The sequence below is a fragment of the Panicum virgatum genome, chromosome 6N (assembly GCF_016808335.1).
Source record: "Panicum virgatum strain AP13 chromosome 6N, P.virgatum_v5, whole genome shotgun sequence".
In the NCBI taxonomy this organism is placed as follows: Eukaryota; Viridiplantae; Streptophyta; class Magnoliopsida; order Poales; family Poaceae; genus Panicum; species Panicum virgatum.
This window is the reverse complement of record NC_053150.1, coordinates 48,090,046-48,102,248: the sequence shown is the minus strand read 5'-3', so window position 1 is coordinate 48,102,248 and position 12,203 is coordinate 48,090,046. Positions and strand designations below refer to the sequence as shown.

The following is a 12,203-nucleotide window of genomic DNA, read 5'->3' as shown; positions in this document are numbered from 1 at the left end:
GGCGGGGGGTGGTGAGGGGAGTGGGGAGCGGGGGAAGCTAGGGTTCGGAGTCGCCCGTGTTGTGGCCGAATGGGGCGGGCCGCGGGGAGGGGTGGGGGTAGGTAGGCAGCCAGCGGCGGCCGAGCAGGCCTCCGATCGCAAAAAAAAAAATGAACCAACCTGTTTAGATGCGTAAAGGCGTAAACGCTGTTTTTGCAAAAAAAAAATTGCCTTTACGCCACGATCTAAACACGGCCCAAACATGCCCCTGGCTTCATCTTTCTTACACATGGACGGAAAAAAAAATACAGGCCATCCGAATATGGTAAGGTACAAAACCTAGGCTGATCCTATCTCTGCACGAACCCCCATGCAGGGGCGGAGACAGGGGGCGGGCAGGGCCTGGCCCCTCTATGATTCCCAAATTTATATTACAAATTTAAATTTTGATTAAATTTTTATATAAATTTATATAATTAGCCCCCTAACAATAAAAAAATATCATCCTCGCTCCGCCCTGCCCCCATGCCATCGCCTGACGCCAATGGCGTCGATTCCAACTGGGAATCGGTGCGCACTCGTGGTCGTGGATTGTCCTCTACACTTCTACAGTCTACTGCTACCGCACATGGTGTTCACCACGACCACATCACCGGGCTCGGCTGGGCGATCGCCGGCATCTGTGGCGGCGCCAGGCAGTGCTGCGGCCACCGGTACACGAACCCGTCGGCGGCGCCGTTGGCGCACGCCTGGCCGGTCCAGCGAAGGCCCGGTCCCTCGCCTTCCTCGACGTCCATTGCCGCCGCGCCCGCCTCGTCGCCTTCCTCCTCCTCCACGGCCGTTGACGGCTCTGCCTCCTCTCCCACCGGCGACGGTGGCATCCACGGCACCACGGCCAGAGCGAGGTCGCCGGAGCCCTGTTCCCGGGCGGCGCCGGCGAGCAGCTCCCGCACCGTCCTGCTGTCGGCCTCGCGGAGCATGGCGCGGACCCAGTCCGCCCCGCCGCGCACGGCGACGCTAGGCGCGCGCGCGGCGTCGCAGTAGAACCGGCCGCCGCTGTACAACGCCAGGGCACTCACCTCCTCGTCCCCGGCGCTGGCCGGCGCCGGATCGTCGTCGCGCATGGGCACGTCATCCTGCCCCGTCGCCGGCGCGCCCTCCGCCGGCGCGCCCTGGTGTTGAGGGCCGCCGGCGGGGCACGCGAGGGCGAGGCGGCGCATCTTGGTCGCGCGGCAGGAGAGCGGGAGCCCGGAGCGGTCGTCGGCACCGGCGTCGAACAGCTCCGGCTCATCGGCGCCCTTCCGCTTCAGCGTCAGCCCGTGGAATTCCTCCATGAGCACCACCATCGTCGCCTCAGTCAAATTGCCCCGGCTCGTCGCCGTCGCCGCCCGCGCTCTTCCTCTTCGCGCGCGCGCGCTCTCTCTCTCTCTCTCTCGTGGTTTCTTGCGTGCTGGAGCTCACCTTGTCGTGGTCGTGGAGGGGTGCTCAGTGGCGGGGTGCTCAGTGGCGGGGAGGAAGATATATGAGCTCTGCTCGGGGGAGCCGAGCGGGCAAGTGGAGAGCAAACGGAAGCGTGGCGAAGCTTCGGTTCAGCTCTGGAAGAATCTCGAAGCGGAGACGGACAAGGACAGATGTCCACTAACCCATCAAAGTACTAAACTACCCCTAGCTCTGAGCACGTCCATTATTTTAACACACATGGCTATACCGTCATTTCCACATAATTTGGTTCGCAGTGTCGCACACACGACACACGGCACACAGGCTCGCGAATCTTCCCTAGCGCCACGCAAATACTGGGCCACTGAAGTTAACAAGCGGCCCGCGCTGTTTATGCATGTGCGATTCGGCCCAACGCCTGGCGCTGCGCGTGTAAACTTGGGCCCCCAGACTAGCAAGTGCGGGCCGAGCCCGAGCCGGTAGGTCTCGCGGCCGAAAATAGACGCGCGGGGAGCGGTCGCGGCGCTACCGGTGAGGGGAGAATAGTACCACACCGCCAGCCGGAGGAGGACGCCGGGGAGAGGCTGCCTACATAGGGAGGGCGAGGTCCAACGGTTTGAAGCACGCAGCTGCGTGGTGAGCACAAAGCGAACTATTCTTTCGCCTTTTACTAAAGAATACCGTGTGCACGTCACAATAAGCAGCATACGCTAATTTTTGGAGGGTGCCCTCTCTCCGAGGAGGCGCCCAACAGTACAAGATAAACATTTCTTTTGTCCGAATAAATATAAATACAATAAATATGTCTACCATATTCTCTTCAGTAATCAGTAGTGAAAGTAAAATTCCGCTTAGCTTAATTAATGTTTAGAGTTACGATGTAGTGCTAGTTTAGTGTTACGCTAATTTTATTTGTTTTTACGGCGGCAGGTGCGGGAGCTCGAAGAAGTCGAACGTCTCCGGCGGGAGGTCGTCGAACCGCACTCCGGACGCCTCCGGGTGCAGCACGCGGCCGGCGTGCACGTAGTCGTCGTCCAGGCCGAAGAACGTGCCCGGCGGCACCACGGCCAGCGGCTCCGGGCACACCAGGGGGTCGACGCCGGCGACCGCGTCCCTGGCGTAGTAGTCCCCGTCGTAGGGCGGCAGGAGGGCCGGCGCCGTCGGAGCGGCGCTGGACGGGGAGCCGCGCCCGGCTCCGGCGTGCGTGAGTAGCGGGACGGGAGGTGGTGGCAGGCCGTGCGCTCCGGGGAACGGCGCGTCGCCGGGTCGGTGCTGGCTCGCCGCGCGCGAGTCGTGGTCGTGGCTGCTGCTCTCGCCAGTGTGGTGCGCCGGCGTCGTCGTCCCCTGGAAGGGGATCATGTCCAAGCACAAGTTCTGGCAGAGAGAACGGGATGTTAAAGGTTTTCAGTTTCAGATACGAAATAGTTGACTGAAGAATGACAGCATGTTTCAATGGAAAATTTCAGAGTATTTTTCTCTCTAAAGATATGATACTAAATTGAAAGTGCCGAAAACTCTGTCCAGATGGAGACCGGGATGTTCAGAGTTTCAGTTTAAGTGCAGCATGGTTGAGACTGAAGACTGACAGCGATACATCATGTTTGAAAGCAGGGTAAATTCCAGCTAATTCTTTTCAAGATATGATACTAAATCGAAATTGCAGGAGATCATTGTTCAGGTCACTAATTTCTTGACAAGTTCAGATGGAGGTGTTGCTTCAGAAATGCAGTGGTGCAAAATGACTAGTAAATTGAAACTACTACTCGTTCAGAAAAAAAAAGAAAAACAGACTGATGAGACTCAGGCAACAGTGAGTCACCTTCTGAGTGGGCAGCTCATGGGCATGCGAAGAAGAAGCGCTGCCGCTCTGCTTGCCGGGCCTCCGGCGGGGCACGGGCGCCCGCAGGAGCCTGGCCAGCCGCTTCTGCCGCGTGCTCCAGAAGTTCTTGACGTCGTTGTCCGTCCGGCCGGGCAGGTACGTCGCGATCCTGGCCCATTTGTTCCCGATCTGCGCCTGCAGGTCGATCACCACGCGCTCCTCCTCCGCGGAGAACTTGCACCCCCTGCACAAGAAATTGAACAGCATTCTTCAGTCCTCTGCAATTTCGCCGCCCAGTGAAATGCAGAGGCTAGCACGGCCACTGCATGCATAAGGTAATTCTTCTTCACCAATCACTATTAACGTTCAGTGTCGTGTATGTACGGCATCAGAAATTATAATAGAATTAGAGTTCTAGATGGCATGGCTAATGCAGAGAATAGGTAGTTCTTCACCATTCAGCTTCAATTGTATGCCATCAGAAATGAACAGGTGTTTACTGAAAACACATCAAGTAAAGCATGATATCGAACCTTCGGAATAACAATAAACTTTGAGTTCTAGTCTTCCAGATCACGAAATTAGCACGCACTATCATACTGGCCATCAGGGAATAGGAATACTATTGCTTCCGTTGGGACTACAAATTAAACCTCAACTGTACAGCATCACATTGCTTCAGAAAAAAAGTAATAATTTATTCCGACACCTTTCTGTGGTGGATTCGTGCAGAAGAAATTTATGATTGGGATAACAAAACAGTTGGTGCTCGAGAAAGCAATCGATACGAAAATATGATGATCCACTTCAGCGAAAACAGAAGCACGTAATGGAAGAGCTCGCATACAGATGCAAGAGCGAAGAAGAGCAACACCACAAGTATAAGGTTCTCAACGAAGAGGATGACAACCAAAGAAGGAGCAGGACGAGCAGTAGTGCAGTACGCACGTCTTGAGGTCCGGCCGGAGCTTGTTGACCCAGCGGAGGCGGCAGGACTTGCCGGTGCGCGGCAGGAGGCCTTTGGATCGAATGGAGCTCCAATCCCGGGGGCCGTGCTCCCGGACGTGACGCAGCAGCACCTCGTCCTCCTCCGCCGTCCACGGCCCCTTCCTCACCGCCGGCTGCTCGCCGCCGCCACCGCGCGGCTTCATCCTCGCTGGCCACGGCCGGCCGCCACGACCACGCGTACGCCAGTGCCGAGTGGTGGGGTTCTCGCTCTCCCTCCTAGCCGTGCCCAGTTCTCTCCCGCTCCTTGCCGCGTTCGAATGGACACGAAGGCTCAAGGCCGATGCCACGAGCGCCCACTCGCCCGACGATTTAGGGAGTAGTGGGCAAAGGTTTCCTGCGTGGGCTCGGAAGCCAGCGCTGTTGCCACCCGTCGGATCGTGATCAGAGGGCCATTTCGAACTTGAGAATGTCCGTTCCGTTCCTCTCCTCCGTGTCTAAGCGCGCCCAAGGGCGATGGAACTGACAGAGTGCGCTCTGCGACAAGGGAATTTTGTATGTATGGAGTACTAAACGAAGTATATTTACAAAATCTTTTCATAGATAGGTGCAACTTTGCGTGACGAATTTAATGAGCCTAATTAATCTATGATTGGTTACAATAATGCTACAGTAACCTCTAATCATCATATCAAAGAGCTCATTAGATTTGTCTCACGAAGTAGCGCAGAGGTTGTGGAGTTAGTTTTGTAAACCGCATTTATTAAATACCTCTAATTAATACAAAAGTTGGCTACATTATCCTGTGCTACAAAATCAAACGGTCATGATATCCAGTTGAAGTTGTTGAACACCTACTGGATTATTGGGTAAGCATGCTTCCAACTCAACTTCCAGTCCATCACCAAGTTTGCAGCAAACATTCTAGTACATACAGGCGCTACCGCAAATAGCACTGCACTACCTGAACTTTGTTTGCAGTTCTGCAGAGGAGTTAACAAGAAGCACCGACAATGAGCAATCTTGTTGACAACCAAAATCTAGAGGAAGAACTGAATCGAATACGATGCTAACTACCACCGTGTTCGGCTGGTGGGTAGGCCTCCAGCTCTACAGTAATTTCCTCTCACACCACTCCAGCTCCAGCCACCAGCCACCAGATAGGTAACAGTGTTTTTCTCTCACACCACTCCAGCTCCAGCCTGCCGAACGCGGTGGTACACCACACGTCAAATTGACATGAAAACAAGCTATCGATTATGTCAGCAGGGATTACAAGCGCTATCTTCCTTCATGGATTGATGTTGCATCACCGCATGAGTGCATGACTCCTGCAGCGGCAGCAGGGCCAGTTCTTTTGCTACCCTGAGGCCCTGATGATGAAGCTGATTTCCAATCTGTCACAGATTTGACACGGCCGCGAAGAAAATCGCAGAGCTTCAGCTACTCCTGGTCGCACCGGACGAGGCGTCCGCCCTTGCTGCAGAGCCCCTGCTCGCCGACGGCAGCCTCCACCACCTTCCCGTAGCTGTAGCGCAGCGGCATTCTCCCCAGCAGGCGGTGGAACTCGGTGATGCACGCCCCTCTCTTCTCCCAGTGCCCTAATCCCCCCGTGGCGCTCAGCCCGACATCCTTCATCGCGCCTCCGTCCTCGCCCGCGCCGCCGACGTTCACGTCGTTCCTCGGGTCGCCCCAGTCCCGGATGCTGCCGGCCTCCACGAGCACGGGCCCCGCGCTGGACTCCTCGGCGGCGACGAAGTTCATGAGGATGTCCTCGCAGTTGCGCTCCCGGTCCACCACGGCGCGCGCGGCCGCGAGCTCCGGCGAGCACGAGTACCTGTAGAGGAGGTCGGCCCCGAGGACCATGAACTTGGTGAGCACCATGGAGTACCGCCCCGGCTGCGCCGCCGTGTACGCCCACCTCCCGCGGGCGAGGTCGAGGTGGTGCGACCGCGGGAAGAAGCCGACGAGGGGGCCCGCCGTCGGCGGCGGCCGCTGCTGCTGCTGCCAGGCGGCGAACGCGAAGGAGAGGGCCGCGGCGTCGGGCAGCACGTCGTCGTCGGCCACGGCGACGGCTGCTGTGCGGATGTCGGAGGGGCGCGGGAGGAAGCGGGAGTTGAGGGACGCCGAGGCGGCGCGGCGGACCGTGACGCGGGGTGGGAACCCGCCGCCGCCGCGGCGGAGGACGCGGCCCGGCGTGGAGGGGTTGCACCAGAGCACGACCACGGCGAGGACCAGAGGGTGCGCGGCGTAGGCCCCCGCGATGGCGCGGAGCAGCGGGAGGCGCCGCTCCGAGTAGCCGCTCAGGAGCACCGTGAGGCGGTCCGGGCGGAGCGAGGCCGCGTCGGTGCGGTTCGCCGCGGCGCAGGCGGCATCCTCCACCACGCCACCGTGGGATACGGCCACGCCTGCCAGCGCGACGAGGAGGAAGAAGCGGACACGGAGGAGGTGGCGCGAGCATGGCGGCATGGACGGCGACGCGGCGGCGAGATCTGCTGGCGTCTGGCGCTGGAAGCTTCAGCTCAGACGAGTTGACCGACCCCAAGTGACACGCGGAGCAGATCCTGTGGGCCCGGGCCGCAGGCCTGGAAGTTGACTCGTTGACCATGCTGGGCTTGCGGTGGGCCCGGCGGTAGCGATCCGAGGTGGATTTCTGTGGGTCCCGGACGTCAGACCCCGGGGGATCTTTCCCTCGCAAATTTTATCCACACGAGAAGGAGCGGTGGCTGGGCGAGGCGCGAGCTCGGAGGCTCCTCCTTGGATGGCGGCGCAATGGAGCACCGCGGCGAGGCTGGACCGGTGGGTTGGCCCCTGGCCCCGCAGCTCGCCGCTGCCACCACCGTGCCGGGCACCGGCGCCTACCGTGCCGCCGCGGCGGCGGCGGGCGAGGAGCAAGGGCAGGATCGGCTGCGCGTCCGTGCCAAGGGAGCTCGCCACGGCCGCGGAGGCGGAGCAGGCCGCGCCGCCGGTGGTCGCCGACGACAGTGAGGTCAGTGACCGCGCGCGTCTCCAGCTTGCCGTTCGCGCTTCCTGCCTGCCCTGCCATTACCTTTGACGTTTCTCCATCCATCTTTGTGGCCTGTTCCAAGGAAGAAGGTGTAGCGTGCGAAGCGTGCAGCGGCGCGGGGTGGCTGCTCTGCGGCTTCTGCGAGGGGAAGAAGAACAACGTCAAGTCCGAGGGCAGCCGCGTCTACCGCCGCTGCCCGACCTGCAAAGCCGTGCGTTACTGTTTTCTGAATTCTGAATCCCGGCCACTGCATCCATCGTCTTCTTCTTTTCTTTTCTGAATTCTGATGATGAACGTATCTGCGTCGTCGGCGCCGCAGGCGGGTTTCATCCTGTGCCCGAGATGCAGGGTGTACAAGTGCGTCACCTACCCGGAGAGCAACGAGTCATGACGGGCGGCCCTGACTGTCTGAATTACGTTTTCTTTCCTTCTGATGACTGCGTTGTGGATCATCTTTCAACCATACAGATACAGCGCACTCTGTAGTCTGTTGTCTGTACAGTCACATGCTCTGAATCTGAATGCCAGGCAAGTGCTGTTCGCCTTGCGTGGTCTTTCGAAGTTATCAGTAAGCAGAACATGGTATGGTCTTCGGGAGCCGAATGATTCATGCCCATCTTTCTTAGTCCGTTTTACAAGCTTTGTTGTTCCTCCAAATCTGCTTAAGATTTGTTGTTCCTCCAAATCATCCTAACATGATTTGCAGGATAGCATTGGAGTCAAGTCACGCTGCGAAATTTAAAGCTTAAATTCCACTTGTACGTGGAGAAAAAAAGAGATAAAATATTAATAAGGGGTAGATTGGACCAATTGAAATAGGCATTTTTTTTTCTTGAAGGCGTAGGAGAGCTGTGCGTTCGTTGTATTAAAAGAGAGAAATCTCAATAAGGGGCAGATTGGGCCAATTGAAATAGTTTGGCGAAGTAAGTTGAGCCTAGATTTTGTTCAAGGGGTTAAAGCAGACAAGGTGGATGGGTGAGGGGAGTAAAATGGACTTTTTACTAGAGTCATTGACTATTTGCCGCAAAATTATTACCCCCTATCAAACTTAACATTCTATGGATCTTTGTGTGTACCATCGATGTTCTTCCACCATCCACCCACGCAGCATCTTGCTTTCAATCCTCTGTCTAATAAGAACGAAACAGTTTCTTTATTCAAATCTAGCTGCAGCCTGCAGAGGAGTTATCTGCTCAAGCCGAGACAAAAACTGAGCGACGAATCGGGTTTCGCCGATGGTCTATCCAATGAGATGGTACCGGAAGCTAGCGTCGGAGAATGCGAGGAACAATGCACACGAGAGCTATACTGTCAGTTGCCTCGGTTTGGAGGTCGAGAATGGCTGATACTGTTAAGATCAGTTAGTGTTCTAGGATCGACTAGACACAGATCAAGAGGGGTATCTTCAACTTTTTCTTTTCACAAGTGCAAAAGAGATCCTAGATCTAGAACACAGAGAACATATTAGAGTACAGAGAGAGACCATCACCACCGGAGGAGCTTGAGGCAGCCATCACGGGTTCGCTGATGAAGATCTGCTCTAGGGCAGCGGCGAGCGATGCAGCAGCCGCACGGTCGTAGTGGCGTTGTCGTGGACGGCGCCGACGACGACGAACCAGGGTTGACGGTGGCGGCGGTGGGACTTCCCACTGCTCCAGCGCCTCCCTCTAGATCGGCTAGGGTTAGGGAATGTGAGTGAGGGTGCTGGCGGCGCGACGAACCTCGTATCGTGTGCCCCGGCCCCTCACCCCCTTTTATTTTGGCGCTGTGCAGCGGGGGCCCACCAACCATTAAGGGTTGGGCGCCCCCGATCAGGGCGCGGATTAAGGCCCCTAATAGACCGTTGGGTCTATTAGGAAGGAGATCAATCCAACATTCTCTCCCTTGATCTCACTTTGTACTTTAACTTTATACTTTAACATGAAACTTTTTCTTTTAGTTGTTCCATCACAGATAGATAAATAGAGCATGCTTTATCGTCACGGTCCAAGACCGATAGACTCAACAGCTACCATATACATCACTGTTTTGAAACAAATTCTTTATCTTTTGGGCCCTTTTTATTCTCCAGAAATCACAGGCTTTTCCTTAAACCCATGCCGGCTATGTGTTCCATGAACACATTGGGTGGTAAGCCTTTAGTTAGCGGATCCGCAAGCATTTTCCTTGTACTTATATGCTCGAGTGTAATAGAGTGATTCTGGATTTTCTCCTTCACAACATAAAACTTTATGTCAATGTGTTTGGCAGCACCACTTGACTTATTGTTGTGAGCATAAAACACTGCTGGTTCATTGTCGCAGTACATTCTGAGTGGTCTTTGAATGCTGTCTACCACTCTTAAACCGGGTATAAATTTCTTTAACCATTCAACCTGCCCCGAGGCCTCATAACATGCCACAAATTCAGCATACATCGTCGATGACGCAGTGACGCTTTGTTTGGAGCTTTTCCACGATATAGCTCCCCCTGCGAGTGTGAACACATAACCGGATGTGGACTTTCGGTCATCGATGTCCCCCGCAAAATCCGCATCTGAGTACCCTTCTATCTCTAGGGAATCGGATTTTCTGTATGTTAGCATGAGGCCTTTTGTGCCTTGCACATAACGTAATACTTTCTTTACCATAATTCAGTGTGTCTGTCCTGGATTACTTTGATATCTGCCAAGTATCCCGGTAACAAAAGCTAAGTCAGGGCGTGTACAAACTTGAGCATACTGTAGGCTTCCGACAGCTGAAGCATATGGAACCGCTTTCATTTGATCGATCTCATACTGGTTCCTGGGACATTGAAATTTCCCAAATCTATCGCCCTTGACTATTGGAGCAGGTGAAGGCTTGCACATATGCATACTGTATTTCTTTAGAACTTTTTCTAAGTATGCCTTTTGTGACAGTCCCAATACCCCCTTTGTTCTATCTCGATGAATTTCAATTCCCAAAACAAATGAAGCTTCACCAAGATCTTTCATATCAAAGTTTGAGGACAAGAATTCCTTTGTCTCTAGTAGTAGACCAACATCACTACTAGCAAGTAGAATGTCATCCACATACAGGATCAGGAAAATAAATTTTCCACTTCTGAACTTTGCATAAATGCAATTGTCCTCCTCATTTTCTTTAAACCCAAATTTTCTTATGGTTTCATCAAACTTTAAATACCACTGCCTAGAGGCTTGCTTTAATCCATAAATGGATTTCTTTAAGCGACACCCCATATGTTCTTTTCCTTTCATGACAAAACCTTTTGGTTGTGCCATGTAAACATTTTCATACAAATTCCCGTTAAGGAATGCCGTCTTTACATCCATCTGATGTAACTCTAAGTCATAATGTGCCACCAATGCCATTATAATCCTGAAGGAATCCTTACACGAAACCGGAGAAAAGGTTTCGTTATAGTCTATCCCTTCTCTTTGTGTAAAGCCTTTTGCCACGAGTCGTGCTTTGAACCTTTCTACATTCCCTTTGGAGTCATGTTTTATCTTGTAAACCCATTTACAGCCTACTGTTTTGGCTCCTTTAGGAATTTCCTCTAAGTCCCAAACACCATTGGAACTCATTGATTTCATCTCATCCTTCATAGCTTCCAGCCATTTAGATGAGTGAATACTTCTCATGGCTTCTTCATACGAAGTGGGATCACCCTCCATATGAACCTCTTCTATATTATAAACTTCATAGTCGCTAGAAATAGCCGACCTTCTTTCTCTTTGTGACCTTCTAAGAGCTACTGCTTGTGGCATATTTTGTGCCTCAACTTCTGGCACATTTTCCATAGGGGGCTGTAGCACCTCCTCCTCATGTCCAACCGCGGGTTCAGGCGGTTCCTGGATGACAGGTTCCAAACCTTCGCTCACAGTTGGTATGGGTGGAGTTACGACAGGTGTTGACACCGTAATAACTGGAATAGTTGGCGCAGCAACAACCGAAGAAGGTACTAACGTCACTATTTCAGGAACTTTTGGTGCAGCATCAACAGGTAGTGAGAAAAATGGCTCTTGAATCATAGGAGTAGGCACATACACCCGCTTCTCCTCAAGGTCAATTTCTCTAGGTACCATGCCCCCCCTGATCATTTCACTTTCTAGAAAGACAGCATGTCTCGTTTCTACAAACTTTGTATGTCTGTCTGGGCAGTAGAAACGAAAACCTTTCGACTTTTCAGGATAGCCTATAAAATGGCAGCTTACAGTTTTGGAATCCAGTTTTCCAATATTTGGATTAAACACTTTAGCCTCAGCTGGGCTCCCCCAGACCCGTAGGTGGGTCAGTAAGGGTTCTCTTCCTGTCCATAGCTCATACGGCGTTTTGGGCACCGATTTGCTTGGCACTCTGTTGAGAATATGGATGGCGGTTTTCAACGCCTCCATCCACAGACTTAATGGCAATGAGGAATAACTCATCATACTGTGCACCATATCCATTAGTGTACGGTTGCGCCTTTCAGCTACTCCATTTTGCTGAGGCTCCCCCGGTGTAGAGTATTGGGCAATTATACCATTTTCCTGTAAAAACCTCGCAAAAGGTCCAGGAACTTGTCCATAAGGGGTATGTCGACCGTAGTACTCCCCTCCACGATCTGATCTTACTATTTTAATTCTTTTGTCAAGCTGATTTTCAACCTCAGCTTTGAATATTTTAAATTTATCCAATGCTTCAGATCTTTCTTTAATTGGATAAATGTAACCATAGCGGGAGTAATCGTCTGTGAATGTTATGAACGAATCATAGCCATCCACACTTTTCACAGGAAACGGTCCACATATATCAGTGTGAATTATTTCTAACGTTCCTGCACTTCGTTTGGCACCCTTTTTAATTTGCTTTACAAATTTTCCTTTAATGCATTCAACGCATTGTTCGAAATCAGAGAACTCTAGCTGTGGAAGAATTTCACTTTTCACTAATCTTTCAATTCTCCCCCTCGAAATATGGCCTAAACGACAGTGCCATAATTTCGATGAAGTATCTTGAGTTCTCTTTCTTTTCTTTGTTTCTTTCTCTGACA

General features: G+C 53.2%; 4 protein-coding genes and 1 non-coding gene across 6 annotated transcripts; 2 read left to right on the top strand and 3 right to left on the bottom strand.

Moving 5' to 3' along the window:
- Positions 1 to 58: 58 nt before the first annotated feature.
- Positions 59 to 1,482, bottom strand: LOC120677319. Of its 2 annotated transcripts, none has more exons than XM_039958469.1 (2): positions 500 to 1,482; positions 59 to 345 (listed from the first exon to the last, which is right to left on the bottom strand). In XM_039958469.1, the coding sequence occupies exon 1, from the start codon at positions 1,323 to 1,325 to the stop codon at positions 615 to 617; it is 711 nt and encodes a 236-aa protein (XP_039814403.1). In that variant the 5' UTR covers positions 1,326 to 1,482; the 3' UTR covers positions 59 to 345; positions 500 to 614. The 2 variants fall into 2 exon arrangements, with proteins under 2 accessions (XP_039814403.1, XP_039814402.1); XM_039958468.1 differs by having other exon boundaries at positions 63 to 349; positions 504 to 1,482.
- A 564-nt stretch (positions 1,483 to 2,046) lies between these two features.
- Positions 2,047 to 2,165, top strand: LOC120680385. Its single transcript, XR_005677651.1, has one exon. It is a non-coding gene; the product is annotated as a U5 spliceosomal RNA (small nuclear RNA).
- A 172-nt stretch (positions 2,166 to 2,337) lies between these two features.
- On the bottom strand, positions 2,338 to 4,389 carry LOC120678254 (probable transcription factor MYB58). The gene is made up of 3 exons (XM_039959395.1): positions 4,187 to 4,389; positions 3,239 to 3,482; positions 2,338 to 2,793 (listed from the first exon to the last, which is right to left on the bottom strand). The coding sequence occupies exons 1-3, from the start codon at positions 4,387 to 4,389 to the stop codon at positions 2,338 to 2,340; spliced, it is 903 nt and encodes a 300-aa protein (XP_039815329.1).
- Positions 4,390 to 5,045: 656 nt separating this feature from the next.
- LOC120679405 (glycosyltransferase family protein 64 C3-like) lies at positions 5,046 to 6,688 on the bottom strand. The gene has a single exon (XM_039960992.1). The coding sequence runs from the start codon at positions 6,650 to 6,652 to the stop codon at positions 5,627 to 5,629; it is 1,026 nt and encodes a 341-aa protein (XP_039816926.1). The 5' UTR covers positions 6,653 to 6,688; the 3' UTR covers positions 5,046 to 5,626.
- Positions 6,689 to 6,867: 179 nt separating this feature from the next.
- On the top strand, positions 6,868 to 7,824 carry LOC120680069 (protein PHOTOSYSTEM I ASSEMBLY 2, chloroplastic-like). The gene is made up of 3 exons (XM_039961713.1): positions 6,868 to 7,172; positions 7,273 to 7,401; positions 7,510 to 7,824. The coding sequence occupies exons 1-3, from the start codon at positions 6,945 to 6,947 to the stop codon at positions 7,579 to 7,581; spliced, it is 429 nt and encodes a 142-aa protein (XP_039817647.1). The 5' UTR covers positions 6,868 to 6,944; the 3' UTR covers positions 7,582 to 7,824.
- Positions 7,825 to 12,203: the final 4,379 nt, after the last annotated feature.

Bases quoted from the DNA above. Each gene is read 5' to 3' on its own strand.
- LOC120677319 (XM_039958469.1), bottom strand. From the start codon at position 1,325: ATGGTGGTGCTCATGGAGGAATTCCACGGGCTGACGCTGAAGCGGAAG.
- LOC120679405 (XM_039960992.1), bottom strand. From the start codon at position 6,652: ATGCCGCCATGCTCGCGCCACCTCCTCCGTGTCCGCTTCTTCCTCCTC.
- LOC120680069 (XM_039961713.1), top strand. From the start codon at position 6,945: ATGGCGGCGCAATGGAGCACCGCGGCGAGGCTGGACCGGTGGGTTGGC. The intron at 7,173-7,272 runs GTCAGTGACCGC...GCCTGTTCCAAG, and splicing joins TGGTCGCCGACGACAGTGAG to GAAGAAGGTGTAGCGTGCGA. The intron at 7,402-7,509 runs GTGCGTTACTGT...TCGGCGCCGCAG, and splicing joins GCTGCCCGACCTGCAAAGCC to GCGGGTTTCATCCTGTGCCC.
- LOC120678254 (XM_039959395.1), bottom strand. From the start codon at position 4,389: ATGAAGCCGCGCGGTGGCGGCGGCGAGCAGCCGGCGGTGAGGAAGGGG. The intron at 3,483-4,186 runs GTGCGTACTGCA...TTTCTTGTGCAG, and splicing joins CTCCGGCCGGACCTCAAGAC to GGGGTGCAAGTTCTCCGCGG. The intron at 2,794-3,238 runs GTGACTCACTGT...TCTCTCTGCCAG, and splicing joins ATGAGCTGCCCACTCAGAAG to AACTTGTGCTTGGACATGAT.